Below are 21,933 nucleotides of genomic sequence, written 5' to 3' on the forward strand. Positions count from 1 at the left end.
AATTTAAAAAAATTAGGGACCACGAATGACCTTTTTTTTTTCTAGGGACTAAAGTGAGCATCGTGAAATTTACTGAGGATCAAAAAGGTATTTATTTATTTTTAAGCCAGAAAATCATTTGACACCGAAGTTTGATACCAAATTTTAACCATTAATTTCTGTCAATCTAACGATTCTAATTTATTAATAATTAATTAATAAATATGACCAATAAATTATAAATGTTACATTCGAAAAAATCAACAGTTAAAAATTAATGTCAAACTTAAGTCAAAGGATTCTATCCTTATATATATATATATATCCAAAATTTAGGGAGGGGTGGTGGCCAATCCTAGTCCCTCCCTAAGTCCACTTATGCGCACGCATACACGCACACACGCGCACGCACACACACATGTGCGCTTACATACAAAATAATAATTTAAAAATAAAATTTTCATAATATCAATATTTATTTAAATTTTTTATTATACTTAAATAATAAACTTTAGTTTCACTCTTACATTAAATATATATTATACAATTTATATTGATATTTAAAAGTCAATTTTATATTTAAGTGTGTTTATGAAATTATTTGAATTCTCATTTATTACATTTTATTGAAGGTTTGATAGGTCAGCCCAAGTTTAAATTTTTAAAAAATAAGTTAAATCAAGTTTATAATTTGATTTATATTAAACTAACAAGTCTAAGTTAAATTTGAAAAATTTATATAAACATAACTCATTCAGGCTAAAATCTGTCTTGACTTGGCAACATTTGCAAACACACAATCGATTGGATGCAAGATTTGCTATATTGGCATAATTAAACTATACACATTTCTAGAAGAAAGAAATATTTAGAGGAATCATTTATCCCTGTAAACAGATGTCTAGGAAAAAATATTAAATAAACAAATTTAATTAGGTATACCAAAAGGTAGAAATGATATCGAGAATCTGATTTTATTTTAATCGATCCAGATAAGTTTTTTATAAATTCAAATTTTCATTTTATTTTTACATTTTTTTCTATATACCTGATGATAGTGATAGGTAGGCAAAGGCGGATCCAAGTGTAGGAGAAGGGGGGCAAGTGCCCACCCTTAAAATATGATACAAAAATATAAAAATATTTTTCTTTTAAAATTCAAATTTTTCCAATTTAATTTTGGGTAGGATATTATAACAATCAACTAGGATTATTATCAATATTACTACCAATCAATTTCACTGTTAGATCGATTATGTTGATCCAACGGTTATATTTATTTCCATCTTTGTATGGTTATGATTCCCCATATTTAATACTTTATATTTATTTTCACCTTGATATGGTTATGATTAGAGGTGTTAATGGGTCGGGCCGAGCCGAGCCGAGCTTTGGTCTTAAAATGTTAAGCCTGTGTTTAAATGTGTCAGCCTGACCAATCCTGTTACCTGTTATAAATATAACTATCGGCCTGTGGCCTGACTTATTTACAAAAAATAAAAGCCTTGTTTAGCCTCTTAGCCTATTTAAAAAAATAAAATAACAAAAGTTTATCCAAACAAAATATACAATCAACAACATTAGTAATTCCATAGATATTCATAAATTCAATTTATATGCAACTAACATAATATAGAACAAAATCATTCAAAAAATTTGTTTAACCAATAAAATGGGGTGAAATAGATTGAGAAGAAAGATGGCTATAAAAAATATAAAATATAAATAAAAAAGAATATACTAGGCCAGCTTGAGAGGCTTTAAGGCCAAACTTTTGAATTGAAGCCTGAGGCTTTTCTATTAAACGAGCTTTTATACAAGTCCAAACCTGGTGCCAATAACCAATTTTAGACATATAAGCTCAAGCTTTCACGAGCCGAGCCAAAGGCCCCTGGTTTGTTTAGCACCCCTAGTTATGATTTTCTATATTTAATGTTTTTACATTAAATTGGGGATCATAACCATATAAGATGAAAATAAATATAATCATTGGATCAACATAATCGATCTAACGGTGAAATTGATTGGTAGTAGCATTGGTAGTAACCCTAGTTGATTGTTATGATATCCATCCCTTTAATTTTCCTCTTTCTATTTTATTTTCTTGTAAGTTTTTTTTTTCTCTTCCACCTTCATTATCCAAACGTAACAGCGAAGAGCTCTATTCTAGACCTATCGTTTGTATCTACATATTGATTTATCTCCTCTCAAACCTCAATCTCCGTTATTAGAAATTGAAACATTTGCTTCCTCCTCCATCGTCGGTCCAGTTGAGTCACAATCTGTCCAGATCTAGATCTGAATCAGACCCAGCCAACCGGCACCTGCTCGCAAGTCGCTTTCCAAACCAGACCCAAATCTATATGTACTTGAACTTATTGAGTGCCCACCTTCATTAATTTTCTGGATCCGCTACTGTAAGTAAGCATGGATTGTACTTAAGAAGACAACTGAATATAGGCATGTGTACGTGGAGGTCTTTTAAATGGGTAATTGAAAACATGCACGTGGAGGTACTTTAAATTGGTAATTGAATAAATTATGAAGGCAAATTAAACGGAGAATAACAAAAGAATAAATTTGGTTCATGTAAATTTTATTTTATTTTTAGCAAAGGAAAAAGAGATAGAGAATCAAATTAAAGCCACCCATATCGATATTCTCACAAGTTTTTACAAAAAATATTATATTCCTTTATCAGAGTGGAAAAGATTTAAAAAAAAATATCAAAGGAAAGAAAGAAAGAAAAATCCTATATAAAGAGCATGCTATCAGAGTCCAACTAGGCTTCAAATTAAAGTACAACCATTTCTTACAAATGAAATCCTATATCTCTCTCACAAGAAAATTTTAACATGGTCTAAGCATTCAGCAATGAATTTTGAAGAATATACAAACTGATACAAAAGGGTGTTAGAAGCTTGAGAAATGGCTGAGAATGAATGGCTAAATGGTTATTTGGAGGCTATATTGGACGTGGGAAGCAGCATAAGGAAGAAAAATGATAGCAAGCTCAGAATCACGAAGTTTGAAGAAGATAAACATCAGAGGGAAGAAAAGTTGTTTAATCCCACAATCAAGTACTTTGTTGAGGAAGTTGTCAATAACTTTGATGAATATGAACTTTACAGGACATGGGTTAAGGTTTGTATAATTTGTCCCTCTCTCTCTCTCTCATTGTATCCTTGCTTTTCTGAATGAAAAGTAATGCCCCCTTATTTTAACAATCTTAGTCACTGAAATTTTGATTAATGGTAGAGAATTAAAGTTTTCATCTTTCCTTTCATTAACTGAGTTTACTTTATTTTTTACTCTATATATGCTAATATTTAGAGGGAATTAAATATTATATATTTTGGATCATCTTGTTTGATTTTTGAGTTACTGGGTAATGCAGCAACATGTTAACTTTTTTTTCTGAATAAATTATATAAAAAAGGAGGAAGATTGATGAAAAATTTATATCCGAATTTCGTGTGGCATGAATTTTGGATGTTTATTTATATTTAAGTAGTCTCTGCAAAAAAAAAAAATTTGTTTGCGTTTTTTTTTTTTTGGTAAACAATTTGTTTGCGTTTTATATTGGGACCACTTCTGCATAAAAGGGGGAAAATTGTAGCTTTTGAATATTTTTGGTGCGAGAGAGTAACTTAATGCTCACTAGCAAAATTTTCTACACAAACTACCAAAAAAAAAAAAAAAATCAACACAAAACTATTTTCAAATTGTATTATACGTAATCTTACCTTTATATTTTCTGAAAGAGATTATTTTCTAAACTCGAATCCGACATTTCAATCACAAAGAGTTACCTTACCATTACTTCAAGTCTCACCCTCAACGCAAACTTATATATAAGAATAAAATAGGTTTTGTTTTTCCACATGCTAACATGGTGTCTTATCAGGGGAAAAAAAAAAAACGAATGGAAGGAAAAAATAATTGTAGACTTAAGTTTCATTTTCAGAAATCTTGCATGATTTCATATGTAAATTCAACCGCGTGCATGGGTAAAAAAGAAGTAAATAACATTTTTGATAAATGCAAAGGTATGAAATATCATTATCAAAATTAAATGTATAACATGGTTTACTAGTGAGCCAAATTTTTTTGGCATCGATTGTATATAGCTATCACTATCAGGCTAGAAGATGCAGCAAAGAACATAGTTAGAGAATAAAGCTTTACATTGTCTTAACTTTATCTTCTTCTTCTTTTTTTATTCTTTGCTTAAATTTTTCTCCAACAAGATCTTCTAAAAAAGATTCATCAACCCTATTATCGGATTTTGTAAGTACCACTATCAATTGAGTGGTAGCATTTATAATTAGAACGGGAATATGCTTGGATAGAAAAGAAAAGGAACAAGATGCTTGTAACTCTAAATGGATGCATGAATGGGCAGGTAATAGCTAGAAGGAATACACGTGAACGTAGTAACAGACTGGAGAATATGTGCTGGCGCATTTGGCATCTGGCTCGCAAAAAGAAACAGGTCAGTGTCCCTCTAACACTACCCCGAATAAGTTCTAATGCTAGGGCTTGCTACCACCATTCTATTGTTCTTGCCTTTATTTAAGTTGTGGCATATATGTCAACTAATCCTTCATAGATTCCCAACTTCGAACATATTTTTGGTACTACAGGAGTAACTTTCATGGATTTGGATTCCCTCATGTGAAAAAATAGTCATGTAATAATGTTATTTGATCGCAATCACTCATTGATGATGAGATAAGAGAGATCAGAAAAATATGATTTTTAAATAAGTGGTTGTGATCAAATAACATGATCACTTTTCCACATGAGAGGATCCAAATCCAAAATCAATTGTATTACTTTTTCCAATTTTAGTAAAGGATGTATTGAATCATTTTCGTTAGCATGAACTTGATTTAGTTTTTTTATTTATTTACTTGTTATTATTATTAATAATTTTTTGAATATATATTTTGGCTTTGTTCAAATTTAGGGGGGGGGGGGGGGGGGGGGGCAAAACAAATGTGTATCTTTAAAAGTGACTTTCCAATGTTATAGTTGGGAATGATATTCCATAGAGTAGATTTGAGTGATAATTAATTGAGTTCCATTAATAGTTTGGAATAATTAAATGAAAAGACCCTGTATAAACACAATCTTTAAAGTTTTGGGTTAAGAAGTGATGTAGTTCATTTATTGTGATTTGAATTTTTTACTTAGTCCACATGATGGTAGCTTCTTCCCTCTTTGGGCTTCCTTCTGTGTCATTGCAAGCGGTGTCTAAACCAATGGCGGAATATTTGGAGATGGTAATACATTTTGGAGGTTATGGATTTTAGAAAGAAGAATTTAGAGTTACTTGAAATATTACACCAAAAAGTATCAAGTTTTGCAATACTCAATAGTGTTGCATCTACCTTAGAAAAAATCTTATATGCAAGTTCTTGGGCTCCGTACCATATGCACCACTACTTAGGCTTGAGATTTAAATGTAACTTAGAGCTCACTACTTCCTTGTTTGGACTAACATGGGGAACTTAATTAGTAGAGCTAACAAAACAAAGTACTTTGCTTTTGAAAAGCAATCACAAGAAATAACTTTCCTTCATTTTTTTTAATAAACAAGTATGGATATAACTAGTGTTTGATAAACATGCATGCATTAATGAAAGTATATTATTGCATATAGATAATTCACTAAAGAAGTAACACCAACCTTACACTATGCAATTATATTATTTGAGGTGTTTGCTTGGACAAATAGTAAAAATGGAAGGGAAATAAAAAAATTGTTGTAGATTGCATTGGATGATGCTCAAAAGCTTGCAAGAAGGCGCATTGATCGTGAACAAGGTCGTAATGATGCTGAGAATGACCTTTCTGAGCTCTCGGAAGGTGAAAAAGAAAAAGGAGATGCCAATTCTTCAGAAACTGTCAAAGATAATATTTCGAGATCTGAAATGCTACTTTGGTCTGAGGAAAATAAATCTAGGCACCTTTACATTGTCCTAATCAGGTATTGTGTTTACTCTCTCACCAAAGCATAACTAGTTTGGTCAAGTGACTCTGTTCACCTTGACATTTTAAATGTACTTTTTAAAAGATAAAAATAAAATAAAAATTGATGCTTTATTTTTTCAGAAATTTTTTCAACTTATTTTGTATTTGGGTGATATCTAAAAAATACTGTTCAGTAAAAAGTAATATTTTGTCTTTTTAGAAGTTCAGAAGATTTGATAAAAGAAAATAGTATTTTGGCATTTTTTTTAAATATTCATATTCAAATATATGTTAAACTGAGAAAAGCCTAACCAAAAATAAAAAAATATCATCCAAATAGTCCTAAATCTATTTGGTACAGTTTTACTGGTGCACCTCACTACAATTTGATGCATTTAGAAAAATTAATTTTTATGCGTGATAACCAAAGGCCGGATTAAACTTGAAAAGTAAAGATAGATAGGAAGAACAATTTCTTAACCATTAAGTCAAATCAAAGATAAATCTAGTGAACGGAAATATTTAATATGATATCGGTCCATCACCTGATTCAATGGTCTGGATCAATTAAAACGAAGTATTTTCTGATATATGGGTTCAAAGGAGAAAAAATAAATTGTTTTATCCAAGTCTCTCACTCCTAATGAAAGGAGCACTTGTTGCTCCTGGTACACAAAAGATAATCTCCTAGTCGAGAATTTGGGGGTATCGGCCTCCTAAATGATCACCAAAATTTAATTACTAATGTATAAAATTTTTGTTTTACTCAATTTATTAATTTTTATTTTGACCTTTATTTATTTATTTTTACAATAAAAAAAATCAGGTTAATAGCTTTTTGGTATGTAAAAGAAGGATTTTATATTTATCATGTTATAGGAGATAAAAATTACCTCTTACATATACAAAAAAATATGTGAAACTCATATTTTTTTCTCTCTTCTTCTCCTCGCATCATCTCTCATGGGCCTAATATATTTTTATATGTATGTGTAGAATGAGAAAGATTAAAACCATAAAATAAAATTGTATGAAGTCATTGAATTGTAGGTAAAAGTCTATATGAAACAGCAGTAATATGATTCTATGTAACTTTAGCTCTAATCCTTCATTTTTTTTTTGGAAAAAATTCACCAATACTCCTGTGGTTTGCTTCAGAATCATCTAAGCCCGCCCCTGTGATTTTTTTTTCTATCATGTATGTCCCTGTGATTTGCAAAAGGGTATGTTTTTTTATCACATATGCCTCTGTGGTTTTTTATTTTTTACAAAGCACAGGAGCATATGTGATCAAAAAAAAATCCACAGAGAAGTAAACCACGGGAACATTGGTGAACTTTTCTCTTCTTTTTTTTGTATAATCCTTCATTTTTTTAATTGTAATTTAATACAACTAAAATTACTGATTATGTCGTATTTGAGAAATGCCATTATTTTCAATTTAAAATATTTAAAAAAAATTATAGTTTAAGAAGTACAAAAAAAATCTTGACCCAACTAAGTTATATAAATCTAATAGAATTTTATGTATATTTAATATAGAGGTATGTTATTATTATAATTTGTTTTTTAATAACTATTTTGTTATTATTGGATTAAAATGAGATCAACAGCTCTATTTGATATCATTTTATAAAGGGGATTGTTTTTCTCATTTAACATGAGAGAAAGACAATCTCCTACATACACATATGGAAGAGAGAGGAGGGAGAAAAAATTTAAAGTGAGTCTCACATCTAATTTGTATCTAATGCATGAGATAATTATCTCATATAAAATGAGATAATTATTTTCCTTTTATAAATGTTAATTAATTTTGATTCAACGATAATAAAAATGTTTACAAGAAAAAAAAATTATAAATATAACATTTTATATTATCATTCATTGATGTAACGTCATATAGTTTAATGAGTGTGACGATCTCTAAGTCATCAAACAATGTGATAATATAACTTTTTTTTATTTTTTTATATTAATAGTACATCGAAATTAAATTTATATAAGATATGCAACACTAACTTTAATATAAAATGTACAATATCTATAAAAGGAACATTTATTTTCTACAATTTTTCAACCTTTTTCTTAGCTTGCTTTAATGTAGTGTAAATTATCGCGCAAAAATATCATACATATTTTTTAAATTAATTTTTTAAGTATGTGACAAAATGAATAAGATAATTAATTTAATGACAAATAAAAAAATAAGCTAATTAAGATATTATTAGAATTATATTAAATTATTATTTATTTAATGTTAATTTTCGCCCATTCTTGGGTGAATTCCTTAACTTGTGGGTTGTGATTCTAACCACTCATCACAAATATAATAGGTGTAAGAAATTAAATTTGACATTTCTTTAACTATTAGTCTCATTGTTTTAATGTTATCATTGTAGTATTCATGGTTTGGTACGAGGAGAAAATATGGAACTTGGGAGAGATTCAGATACTGGTGGTCAGGTACTTGTTTAATCTAACATCTATTTTTCTATGTCATGGCCAATTTTCAATTTGGATACAATATCTTGCCACGGGGTGGTAGAAAATTTTGTGAAGTGGGGGGAAAATTACAAGTATGATATTCCTTGTAAGTTATTATTATTTATATGACCAAAAGAACAAAGATAAAGCTCACTGTTAGACTTTTATGAAATTTAAGGGGGCGATCATCATCCAACTTAATTAGTAGTTTCGAGTTTCAGTTTTTTATGAACAAAGTTGTGTTAAATTTAATAAGGAGAGATTTGTTGTCTATATGATCCTACCCAACTTGAATCCAAAAAAACATAACTAATAGCTCACAACTAAATCAATATAACAATTCAAAGGGACAACTGCCCTCCCTAGCCTATCTCTCACTAGCTCCACAACTAATAACTTGATTTCACATATTGTCCAATAATTTTAATTGTTTTTGTCATATATTGTGTTGTATCGGGGAAAATATTTAATATGATTCAGGCCCATCTATGATTCAGTGGTCCAAGCCAATAAAGATTGAGTGTTTTCTGACTTGCTTGTTTGGAAGAGAGAGAAATTTTGTTTTTTTCTCCAAATGACAACTCATTGATGGAAGGAGTAGTTGTGTCAGGACTAGTACAAACGGCTCTCGTACTTGGGAGTCTCGAGAGTGGTTAAGCTGCTCCTATGTGATTGAAAGATCATGGTTTGAATTCTAGAAACAACTTTTTTTATGTTGCATTGTCCTTTATTTTGTTTTACTTCAATTTCAGGTCAAATATGTAGTAGAACTTGCTCGTGCTCTAGCCAACACAAATGGAATTTACCGAGTTGATCTATTGACTAGACAAATTGCTTCACCAGAAGTAGATTCCAGCTATGGAGAGCCTATAGAGATGTTGTCATGCCCCTCTGATGGCAGTGATTGTGGTGGAGCATATATTATTCGTCTTCCATGTGGACCTCGTGATAAGTAACTACAACACTTGACTTTCCATTTGGGGTAAGGTTATATATGGGGATGAAACTTGATTAGTAGAATCCATTGATTGTGTTGCAGGTACATACCAAAAGAATCACTTTGGCCTCACATACCTGAATTTGTGGATTGTGCTCTAAACCACATTGTTAACATGGCAAGAGCTTTAGGTGAGCAAGTGAATAATGGGAAGCCAACATGGCCTTATGTTATTCATGGCCACTATGCTGATGCTGCTGAAGTAGCAGCTGACTTATCAGGTGCATTGAATGTGCCAATGGTGCTAACAGGGCACTCATTAGGAAGGAACAAGTTTGAACAGTTGTTGAAGCAAGGGAGGCTCTCTAGGGAGGCCATAAATGAAACCTACAAGATTATGAGGAGGATTGAGGCTGAGGAGTTTGGCCTTGATGCTGCTGAAATGGTTGTTACTAGCACAAAGCAAGAGATTGAAGAGCAATGGGGATTGTATGATGGCTTTGATCTCAAGTTGGAGAGGAAGCTTAGGGTTAGGAGAAGACGTGGAGTGAGTTGCCGTGGAAGACACATGCCAAGGATGGTGGTATGCACAATGTGATCACTATTTGTTGTGTGTTTACTTTACTTGTTGAACAATGTTCATAGATACTGAAATGTGTGTCCTGCTGAATCTTAAAATCAGGTCATTCCACCTGGCATGGACTTCAGCTATGTTACAATACAACAGTCAATGGAAGGTGAGGGAGACCTCAAGTCACTGATTGGATCGGATAGAGCTCATAGCAAAAGGAACTTACCTCCAATTTGGTCTGAGGTATTAAAATCTTCCCTACCATCTTTAAACCAATGCTTTTGTGAATAATAAGCATATGTTAGATACAATATAAATATGTTAATATATCAAAACCATTCACATGCCTAACAGCTTAAACTTTTAGCATAATTGATTCAAGACATGGTATCAGGTTCTCTATGACCAAGTGGTCTAGAACTCAATCTTTATCGCCCTCATTCTTCTAAGAAAGTTGAATTTTAGCACAAGTTAGATGGGTTTGTGAATTGTCCATATGTGAGGGAGTAAAGGATTAATTTTTTAATGAATGAAGAATTATTACTTTTTCTCCTTAAATATTGCTACTTAACAGTGTCTAAAGATGAGTTATGCCATGCAGATAATGCGATTTTTCAGAAATCCTCACAAACCAACAATACTAGCATTGTCACGCCCTGACCCTAAGAAAAATGTCATGACTTTGCTAAAGGCTTTTGGGGAATGCCAGGCCCTAAGGGAACTGGCTAACTTGGTGAGTTTTTCCATTTCTATTTGAAAACATCTAGATTTGTCACATGGTTGTTAGCATTTGATCAAGCAATAACTTTCTGCTTTCCACAAATTATGGCAGACCCTCATACTTGGAAATAGAGATGACATTGAAGAAATGCATGACAGTAGCTCTGCTGTTCTTACCATGGTGCTCAAGCTCATTGACAAGTATGATTTGTACGGTCAAGTGGCCTTTCCTAAGCATCATAAGCAATCTGATGTTCCAGAGATATATCGTCTGGCTGCAAAAACTAAGGTGCATTCTTTGAAGAAAATTTGCCAACTCCTGATTTTACTATTGACTTTGATGTGATCTGTTATCTAATCTTTCTTTGTACAATGTAATTAGATGTAAAAGCACATACAAAACTACATTTATCATGCTAAAAGTTCAACTTGATAAACAAAAGCAAGATAGTAGGTTACATTGATGGAAGTACAAAAAGTTCTCTACACTATTAAAGTCAATTTCTTAAATAATCAAATCTATATAAGTAATAATTATTGTCTTTAACAGTTTATCTGACTGAAAATTTAATTTCCTTGTCTTCTTCCTACACTGTATTTGCTAACAACAATACATGGGGGGGTTTTGTCTCTTGAAGGGAGTTTTCATCAACCCAGCCCTGGTGGAACCATTTGGTCTCACACTCATTGAGGTAAACCTCAAGCTGTTACTTCAGATTGTTAATAGGTTCAGTGACACTCAGCCTCTGAAATATGATTTACATAACTAAGTTTATGGAAAATATGAAAATGACTAGACTTCCTTGTTCTTCCCATACTACAGGCAGCAGCTTATGGTTTACCTGTTGTAGCAACAAAAAATGGAGGGCCAGTGGATATTCTGAAGGTATACTATAAATCCTTTTTGTCCTAATTTTACATGTAACTTACTACATCACTCATATTTTCAAACAAGTAGTCACTTTACAATCAGGGCTATCAACACTTTTTACCTCCTAATTAATCAAACTGCTTTATTTTTTGGTAACTGTTAGAATATTAGATATGATATGATTAGATTTGATTAGATATGATTGGATTCTGTCTTATCCGTAAATAGTCTGACTGTATTATGACTGTATTAGGATTAGGTTTGGATTAGGTTTGGGCCTTACACTTAAGCCCATTAAGGTCTCTATATATTGTAACTCCCTGACACAGATCAATACACAACGTATTCTTTTACATTTAACTTGGTATCAGAGCTATTTCGTTCTGGGAACCCTCGCTTCCGCTTAGAAATCTTGTTCTTCGCTTTAAAACCTAAGCCCACTGCTTAGGAGTCATCTTTTCTTTGCCGTGCGTCCTTCCGGTAAGACATCAAGGGCTGTAAGTCCTCTCCAGGCATCTTCTGCACGTGTCCACATCCCCAAACAGTCACCGGAGCACCATCAGCCACTGTTCAGGCTGCCGGAGTACTTTTCCGGCGAGTTTTCAGTCTGGAACGAACGCGAACAGAACCCTCTCCTCCCGGCGACCTGCTCTGTGGAAGTCCGGCCACCATCGGAGTTGTCACGCGCTCTCACGCGCCTCCAGTCTTCTCTGCGCGTGGGCTTCACGCGCCACCTTCTGCCGGCGCGTGAGCACTATTCCGGCGGCTTTTTCCGGCCGGTCTTGGACAGAGAAGCTCGTCTTCTCCTCCTCTTTCTGGATCTGTGGTTGGTTCTTTGTGGGTCTGACTTTTTGTGCGCACCTCTTCTTGATTGGTGATCAGGTTCGTTTCTCTTTATTCGGTTTGTATCTTTGTGATTTGATACTATGGCAGCAAACCCTCCAATTCATTCGGAGGTCAAGTCTCCATCTCCTCCTTTGAGAAATTCTCCCAATATCATCTCTAACAATATTGGGTCCATTACCTCTTCAAAATTGAAGGGATCTGTTAATTACAAGAACTGGGCCACCTCTGTTCGAGTTTGGTTCTTTGGACAAGGATATGGGAACCATCTCACAACTAAGTCTACTGATGTCCCTAAGGAGGACAAGTCTGATTGGGAAAAGATTGACAACCAGCTTCTGAGTATCCTCTGGCAATCCATTGATCCGATTGTCTTGGATATCTTTTATTCATTTCAAACTTGCATTGAAGTGTGGGAGGAAGCAAAAAACCTCTACACTAATGATGTTCAGCAGCTCTATTTCATTATCTCTCAGTTTATGGAATTGAGCAAATCATCCGACATTCAGATGGAGACATATATTGGCAAGAGTCGCTCTTTGATGCAGGCATATTTGGATATGCTGCCTTACCCTACTGATGCTACTGCATATCGGAAACAGGTGGAACGTCTCTTTATGGTTGCCACACTTTCTGGCCTTCCCGAAGAATATGATAATGTTCGTGATACTATCTTGACTAGTGGGGAGCCTGATCTATCCATGACGTATCAACGTCTTCTGAATTTGAATAAGAAATCTGCTCCTGCATCGTCTTCTGCTGTTGATTCTACTGCTCTAGTTTCCCGTACTGATTTTCGCAGGCATATTGGAGGTGGACGTGGTCGTGGTAGAGGCCCAGGAGGACGTAGCCCAGGAGGTCGTGGCCCAGGAGGCCCAGGAGGTCCAGTCGGACGTGGTCAGCGACCTCGTTGTCATTACTGTCAGCAACTTGGTCATTATGAGGAACGCTGCTACACCAAGTATCCTCACATGCGACCTTCTTTTGCTGCTAATGTAGCTCAATCGGATACTGCTTCAAATGGTTCAGTCTCTCTCTCCTCTGAAGAATATGCAGCATTCCAGGCCCTTCTCAGGAAGTCCTCTCCTCAATCTCAGGCCTCTGCTTCAGAAACTGGTAATCCTGTTGCTTGTGTTTCTCATTCTGCATCACTTGGTCCTTGGATTTTGACTCAGGTGCTACTGATCACCTCTGTGGTAATAAGGAACTCTTTTCTTCCCTTACATATTCTAATAATTTACCCTCTTTTACTCTTGCTGATGGAACTAAGGCCCCCGTTCATGGGATTGGACAAATTTGTCCAACCTCCTCATTGACCTTGACATCTGTCTATTACATTCCTCACATTCCTTATAATTTAATATCGGTTAGTAAATTGATCAATTCTCTTAATTGTATTGTCACATTCTCAAACCATTCTGTTTCTGTGCAGGACCCGGGTACGGGGAAGATGATTGGAGTGGGCCGTGAGTCACGGGGTCTGTTCTACCTTGATGTGCCGAGTCCTTCAGTTGCTTGTTCTCTCACAGAATCTCCACAGCTCATCCACAGTCGTCTCGGGCATCCTAGTCTTGCGAAATTGCAGAAGATGGTTCCTCTTTTATCCGGTCTTCAAACTTTAGATTGTCAGTCATGTCAGCAAGGAAAGCACATACGCTCCTCCTTTGCTAATCGAGTCAATAAACGAGCTGATGCTCCTTTCAATTATTCATTCAGATGTTTGGGGTCCTAGTCGTAGTGTGTCTATTTTAGGTTTTCGGTATTTTGTCACCTTTATTGATGATTTCTCCCGTTGTACTTGGATTTATTTAATGAAAAACCGTTCTGAGTTGTTTTCTATTTATCAAAAGTTTTCTGCTGAAATTCATACTCAATTTGGTGCTTCTATTCGTATTTTACGTAGTGATAATGCTAAGGAGTATGTTTCTGTTGACTTTCCTCACTTCTTAGCCACACAGGGTACTTTACACCAAACCACTTGTCCTCACACTCCACAACAAAATGGAGTAGCTGAACGTAAGAATAGACATCTCATTGAGATTGCCAGGACTCTTCTTATTCACATGCATGTTCCTCTTCACTTCTGGGCTGATGCAGTCCTTGCTTCTTGCTTTCTCATCAACCGCATGCCTTCATCTGTGCTTAATAATGATATTCCTCATAACTTATTATTTCCAGATGTTCCTCTCTTTCCTCTATCCCCACATGTTTTTGGTTGTACCTGTTTTGTTCATGATCTCACTCCTGGTAAGGATAAGTTAACATCCAAAGCCTTTAAATGCATTTTTCTTGGTTATTCTCGTCTTCAAAAGGGTTATCGTTGTTACTCTCCTGACCTCAAGCGTTACTTAGTTTCCGCGGATGTCACCTTTTTTGATCAACAACCCTTTAATTCTATCCCATCTCCATTGTCACAGGTTGATCATGTTCTTCCTGTTCCTTTTCTTGACTTGTCTTTGCCAGATGCAGGTGCTTCTACTCCAGATAAGCAATCACCTATTGCTCCAGTACCTAAGGACCGTCCACTTCTCACTTATCAGCGTCGTAAGACAGTACCTCCAGTCGACTCGACCCCTGCTGACTCATTGCCCTCTGCAGTTGATTCTTCCCCTCCGGATCCTTCACCAGAGGCTCTTCCCATTGCTCAAAGAAAAGGTACACGTACTACTCGTAACCCTTATCCTCTTTATACCTTCTTGAGCTATGATCGCCTTTCTCCTCCTCATTTCACCTTTGTTTCTAGTCTTTCTTCTGTTCCTATTCCTAAGACCACAGGTGAAGCACTTTCCCATCCAGGATGGCGCCAAGCGATGCTTGATGAGATGACCGCACTTCATACCAATGGCACTTGGGACCTTGTTTCTGCTCCTCCAGAGAAGTCTATAGTTGGTTGTCGCTGGGTGTTTACTGTGAAAGTTGGACCTGATGGCCATGTTGATCGTCTCAAGGCACGCCTAGTTGCCAAGGGTTTTACTCAAATCTTTGGCCTTGATTATAGCGATACATTCTCTCCAGTCGCTAAGATGGCTTCGGTCCGCCTATTTCTTGCCCTTGCTGCTGTTCGTCACTGGCCACTCCTTCAACTTGACATCAAAAATGCCTTTCTTCATGGTGATTTACAAGAAGAAGTTTACATGGAGCAACCACCTGGTTTTGTTGCTCAGGGGGAGTCTGGGAAGGTATGTCGTCTTCGAAAATCCTTATATGGTCTCAAGCAGTCTCCTCGAGCATGGTTCAGTCGCTTCAGTTCTGCTGTACAGGCGTTTGGCCTAATTCGCAGTAAAGTTGACCATTCTGTATTCTATAGGATTACATCTCCTAACAAGTGCATCTATTTGTTAGTCTATGTTGATGACATCATCCTCACCGGAAGTGATCAAGACGGAATCCATCAGTTAAAACAACATTTATTCAGTGCATTTCAAACAAAGGACCTTGGGAAGCTGCGTTACTTCTTGGGAATTGAGGTGGCGCAATCTAGACAGGGCATTTCTATCTGTCAAAGGAAGTATGCCTTGGATATCCTAGAGGAGACTGGTATGTTGGGGTGTAAACCAGTTGATACACCCATGGATCCTAATGTTAAGTTATTGCCCAGACAGGGGGAGCCATTATCTGATCCTGGACGTTATCGAAGGCTGATTGGGAAGCTCAATTATCTTACTGTGACTAGGCCAGATATTTCTTTCGCTGTCAGTACGGCCAGTCAGTTCCTTGATTCCCCTTGTGATTCACATTGGGATGCTGCTGTGAGGATCCTCCGATACATCAAAGGAGCACCAGGAAAAGGTTTGTTGTATTCGGATCAGGGAAATACAGAAATTTGTGGTTACTCAGATGCCGATTGGGCAGGATCACCCTCGGACAGAAGCTCTACTTCTGGTTATTGTGTCTTCTTCGGAGGAAACTTAATCTCATGGAAAAGCAAGAAACAACCTGTTGTTTCCCGATCTAGTGCAGAAGCTGAGTATCGTGCAATGGCAAATACTACCTGTGAGTTGATCTGGTTAAAGCAGTTGATTCAGGAGCTTCATCTTTGTGAACAGAAACAACCCATGACACTCATCTGTGATAATCAAGCTGCGCTACATATTTCCTCTAATCCTGTTTTTCATGAGAGGACCAAACATATAGAGATTGATTGTCACTTCATTCGGGAAAAGATTCAGTCAGGAGAAATCAAGACAGCTTTTGTCAACTCGTCTAATCAACTAGCAGATGTTTTCACTAAAGCTCTTAGGTCCTCGGGTTGAATGCATTTGTAACAAGCTTGGTGCTCATAATATATACGCACCAGCTTGAGGGGGAGTGTTAGAATATTAGATATGATATGATTTGATTTGATTAGATATGATTGGATTCTGTCTTATCCGTAAATAGTCTGACTGTATTCTGACTGTATTAGGATTAGGTTTGGATTAGGTTTGGGCCTTACACTTAAGCCCATTAGGGTCTCTATATATTGTAACTCCCTGACACAGATCAATACACAACGTATTCTTTTACATTTAACTGTAACTACTAGCTAAGAAAGGGAGCTACATTTTCTTTTTATGTTTTATTTGTGTGTTGAGTTATTTCTTTATGGTTTGTTTACATCTCATCATTCCAGGCACTCAACAATGGACTCTTGATTGATCCACATGACCAGAAAGCCATAGCAGATGCACTACTAAAGCTTGTTGCAGACAAGACTCTCTGGCTAGAATGCCGCAAAAATGGCTTAAAAAACATCCATCGTTTTTCATGGCCTGAACACTGCCGCAACTACCTCTCCCATATTGAACATTGCAAGAACCGCCACGCCACCTCCCGCTTGGAAATTGCACCAATTGCTGATGAACCAATAAGTGACTCATTAAGAGATGTAGAAGACCTTTCTTTCAGATTCTCCACAGAAGGAGACTCCAAGTTGAATGGAGAGATGGACCCTGCAGCAAGACAGAAGGAAATTATTGAAGCAATTACGCGCAGGGTCTCCTCTACTCGCAATTCTAATGCCAGTTACTTTCCTGGTAGAAGGCAAAGGCTTGTTGTAATAGCTGCAGATTGTTATGATAGTGATGGAAATATAGCAAAGGCCTTTCAGGCAATTATCCAGAATGTGATGAAAGCTGCAAGACCAGGCATCAGCACAGGAAGGGTTGGTGTTGTATTGCTAACTGGTTTGAGTTTACAAGAGACTATTGAAGCATTGAGCAGCTTCCAAGCAAACATAGAAGAATTTGATGCTCTTGTTTGTAACAGTGGAAGTGAAATGTACTATCCATGGAAAGACTTAATGGCTGATGTTGATTATGAAGCCCATGTCCAATATGCATGGCCTGGTGAGAACATTAGATCAATGGTAACTAGGCTTGCTATAATTGAAGGTGGAGAGGAGAATGACATTGTAGAATATGTCACTGCTTGCAGTTCAAGGTGCTACTCCTATAGTGTGAAACCAGAAGCCATGGTAAGATAACTTGGTGTATAAGAAAACTGTCTTGTTAGTTGAAAATGGTACTTCTTTGATAAACATTTTTTAACCATTGTAGTTTATGATTTATGATGACAAATTACAGATTAGGAAGATTAATGATCTTCGCCAAAGGCTACGAATGAGAGGCTTTCGCTGTAACCTTGTCTATACACATGCAGGATTGAGATTAAATGTGATACCATTATTTGCTTCAAGAAAACAAGCACTGAGGTCAGTAACATCATTGACTGCATCTCCCCAAAACATATTTTATGCATAAACTAGATGTGAAATAAAAAGGCCATATATATGACATTATTCTTGTTTGTTGTAAACTTTAGGTATCTTTCAGTTAAGTGGGGAATTGATCTCTCCAAAGTTGTTGTATTTGTGGGAGAAAAAGGCGATACAGATTATGAAGAACTCGTGGCTGGTATCCAGAAGACTCTTGTCTTAAAAGGAGCTGTTGAATATGGCAGTGAAAGGCTTCTCCGTAATGAAGACAGTTTCAAAAGAGAAGATGTGTTCTCCCAAGATAGCCCCAACATTATCTATGCAGAGAAGAGCTTTGAGGATTGTGACATATCTTCAATTCTGGAGCATCTCAAAGTATCATGATTTCTATTTTGCTCACTGTTTCTAATGTCATTATCCATGAACTTAGAAATAACTATAAGCCAATAGTAAATATACCACAAACTAGAATGTATACTCCCCAACTTTGATAATATATAACAAATACATCTCTAACATGATTTTTCACTCCAAGATTCTATAGAAACAGAAAGGTAGATGTATCTGCAATCTGCATTATACAAAATTTCATTAGCTCTATGTCAATAATAATCTCGTTACTGGCTAAAGAAATGAACTCATTCTTGCTAAGTTTTTTTTACTGATTGTTCGGAACGCTTGCAAGTAATAAAGTAGTGTGAAAGAATATCGTGAAATGATGATTAGTAAGCACTATTTTGGTACTTTCACTTTATTTGAATGGATGGTAACGTTGTGAATGGAGTATAAGGGGATTAAAAGGAATTTAAATGCGAAAACAGTACATAACCATGTGAAGACAAAATGTAAGAAAAACTAATTGAGGAAACAATGATTAGCACGATGAAAGATACAATGATAAAACTAAATAATGGTAGCTCAGTTGGCGTCACGGAACTAAGCTGGTGAGGGTAAAAGCATGTGTTCAATCCTCTTCAGTACTGATTTAAAGCTTTAATCCTGAACCTGACTCGAATCGGACTGGTGAGAGCATATGTTCAATCATCTTCAGTATCATTTTTGGGAGGAATTTAAAGCCTTAATCCCGAGACTTGACTCGATCCGGACTAGCCCCGAAAAAAACCGATTGAAATATCTCAAAAAAAAAAAAAAAATACAATGATAAAACGGTTAGGGTTTTGACTTCAATTGTCACTTGTGTAACCTAATTCAATTCTATCTCCAAGCAAAGAATTATCAAGATTCAAGAATACAAGTACTCATATGCTTAACCTTAGAACCATACAAAGAACATGATAAAATTACACATTCAGAGTTCTGTACCAATATTCCTATGGCTATACACAAATCCAAAATCAATTCATGAGGGGCCAAATCATAGAAAACATTAGGAATAGGATAATTCACTTAATATTGAAAATATGAATTGCATTACATCTAGGTAAAAATGAGTTTTCCATCTAACCTGAACACAAGAAAATTATTCCATGTGTCTTATAATGACCCTAAATGGTAAATCTTAATTAGAGATTTAATTTAAGGATTTAAATGCCATAATTAGATTCAGTGAGTGATTCCGAGTATTTTGACTGTAATCATGACTATGTTATGAACAGTGCGTTCTGTCGGAGAATTCGCAGTCTCGTGAATTAACCGGTAGAGCTTAAAGAAGCAAAATTATTTTAGAGACATAATTTGACAATTCTGACGACAAATATGAGTTCAGAATGAAAAATTGTATAGTCTGGCACTTTCCGTGAAAATCTCGTGAATAGTGTTTCTACCGGGTATTTTGTACTGCTATTTGAGCAACCGGTAGAGTCCAGAAATAAATAATTGATGAAATAAGAATAAGAAAGTCTAATATATGCCAAGCAAGTCAATATAGACCCAAGAAAATGATAAGTTTATAAGTTTCAAATTTTATAAATAAACAAAGTACAGTTAGTGGGTTTTTGTGCATTTCGTCAAAAACGGTGCAGAAACCACACTGCAAATTATGAATAGTGCTCCTTAGAAAATAAAAGTTAATGTAAATGACTTTAAAAAAATAAAAATATATTAGTATCTTTGAGTTAGATCCGGGTTAGTTTAAGTGAAATACGCGAGAGAAAAACATCCGATTAAAATAATGCCACATGGGCTTAAAAGAACCAAACCACTCATCTCTCATTACCCAAAAAGCATTTTCTCTCTCTTCTCACCCTCCCAAACCCGTGGCTGCTTGGAGATGGAGACCTAGGGTTTTCAAATTTTCTTTCCTTCCATTCTCACTCTTTTGGTCATCAAAAGGAATTATGCCTTACATGAAAGTTATGGGAAAAAGTCCAATGAAGCTATTCCAACCATCAATTTGAGTTTTTGTTGAGAGCTGGGTGAGTTTTCCCTCCTCCCAAATCTGAGTTACTATTCATCCCAAGAAAAAAAAAAAGTGGAGCTTCCATGGAGTTTTGCTTGAGAGAGGTCTCCTAGGCTTTGGGTAGTTGCTTTAAGGTAACAAAACTCTAACCCTATGACTTAGTCTTGTGATTTATGTTGTGAAAAATATTGTGAGCATATTTTGAGTGAGAAATAAAGTAGTTCACCACTTGGATTGATGATAGATTATGAAGGGGTGTTATATAGGAATGGAAGTAAGTATTTGTATATGTTTAAAATGGAAAAAAATCCACGGTGTGGGCTTCCTTTTAATTTCGGCCTTCATAAGATTATGAGGGAATGATGTATAAAATTTTAATCCATGTAGTTGGAAGGCTTCATGTGTTGAAATAAGTGGAAAATTGATGAATGAGTAAGAATACAAAAATAAGAAAAATATTAGGGTGTCATGCCTCTAGGCTAGGCCATAATGTGCCATTGAGGGGTCTATTGTTTAAAAAAAAAAATTAATTGGACATAATGTATAAATATGCATGTAGGTGCAAGTTGCAAAATTAAGGAAAAGAAATGGAATGAAAAGAAAGAGCACCATTGGCCTTTCCTTTAGGAATTCGGCCTTATAGGGTAAAAATAAGGAGAATTAGATTATGTCCTATTTTATTAAAGTGTTGAGTATCCAATGTATGAAATTAATAAGATTATATAGTGAAACGGTCTAGACTTGTGTATTGGCATAGGATTGGCAAAAATACAAAGAAATGAAAAGAGGCGGTAAAATGTATGCCTTATGTGAAAACTAGGCATGATGGCATTTTATTAATTGGTATTTGTGGATTCTTGCTCTAGGTGTACCTAGGGACTAAAAAGGAATCAGAATCTCTTGAAGATATATAAGTAACTTGAGCCACAAGTAAGCTGATTGTTAAAGCTTCAAGAGGTAAGCTCTATGTTTAAGGAGTCTTTTCCTGCTTGAGTGCTCCACCATGGTTAGTGAACTATGGTTGGACTGTATGACTGTTATTTAGATGCTTTGTATAGATGCATTCATATAGAGTTATTTGATAACATGATATGTCTTGCTCTGATATGACTTCTGTAATATGATTTCTGTAACAATCTCTGGCCATTGATTGTATAGTACCCGGACGTCCGCTTTGGGGTCCTCCCTCGGGACTGATGGTGTACGCCTCTGATATGTCTGGTTCCGCTTTGGGGTCCTCCCTCGGGAACACGTGCGTTGATTTCCGCTTGGGGTCCTCCCTTGGGAATGACGGCGCACATCTCTGATATGATATGGATATATGCTCTGTTCTGTTATGATATTTGTTATATGTTGTATTCGTATACTTTGTATCTGACTTTCATGCAGGAGTGAGCCAGGGGTATGGAGAATTCTCCATAAACCTGGAGCTTATTGAGATTTGTAATCTCCCCCCTCTTTGGGGACACATTTTCAGGTGCCCAGATTCCCG

The 21,933-nt window shown here is 35.5% G+C and overlaps 1 protein-coding gene across 2 annotated transcripts; it reads left to right on the plus strand.

Annotated features, from left to right (window-relative positions):
• Nucleotides 1-2,783: 2,783 nt before the first annotated feature.
• On the plus strand, nucleotides 2,784-18,700 carry LOC133284420 (sucrose-phosphate synthase 4). Of its 2 annotated transcripts, none has more exons than XM_061481429.1 (14): nucleotides 2,784-3,123; nucleotides 4,385-4,474; nucleotides 5,757-5,974; nucleotides 8,361-8,424; nucleotides 9,198-9,397; nucleotides 9,485-9,965; nucleotides 10,065-10,196; nucleotides 10,555-10,686; nucleotides 10,786-10,962; nucleotides 11,312-11,365; nucleotides 11,497-11,559; nucleotides 17,000-17,842; nucleotides 17,952-18,079; nucleotides 18,190-18,700. In XM_061481429.1, exons 1-14 carry the CDS (start codon nucleotides 2,908-2,910, stop codon nucleotides 18,464-18,466), a joined length of 3,075 nt encoding a protein of 1,024 aa, XP_061337413.1. In that variant the 5' UTR covers nucleotides 2,784-2,907; the 3' UTR covers nucleotides 18,467-18,700. The 2 variants fall into 2 exon arrangements, with proteins under 2 accessions (XP_061337413.1, XP_061337414.1); XM_061481430.1 differs by having other exon boundaries at nucleotides 3,017-3,123; nucleotides 4,392-4,474.
• Nucleotides 18,701-21,933: the final 3,233 nt, after the last annotated feature.

The sequence above is a fragment of the Gastrolobium bilobum genome, unplaced genomic scaffold, assembly GCF_033153095.1.
Source record: "Gastrolobium bilobum isolate Gb01-03AN ecotype WA unplaced genomic scaffold, APGP_CSIRO_Gbil_v1 utg19213, whole genome shotgun sequence".
Classification (NCBI taxonomy): Eukaryota; Viridiplantae; Streptophyta; class Magnoliopsida; order Fabales; family Fabaceae; genus Gastrolobium; species Gastrolobium bilobum.

Excerpts from the sequence above, each read along its gene's own strand:
- LOC133284420 (XM_061481429.1), top strand. The coding sequence starts at position 2,908 with ATGGCTGAGAATGAATGGCTAAATGGTTATTTGGAGGCTATATTGGAC. Across the intron at positions 17,843-17,951 it reads GTGTGAAACCAGAAGCCATG|ATTAGGAAGATTAATGATCT; the intron begins GTAAGATAACTT and ends GACAAATTACAG. Across the intron at positions 18,080-18,189 it reads TCAAGAAAACAAGCACTGAG|GTATCTTTCAGTTAAGTGGG; the intron begins GTCAGTAACATC and ends TGTAAACTTTAG.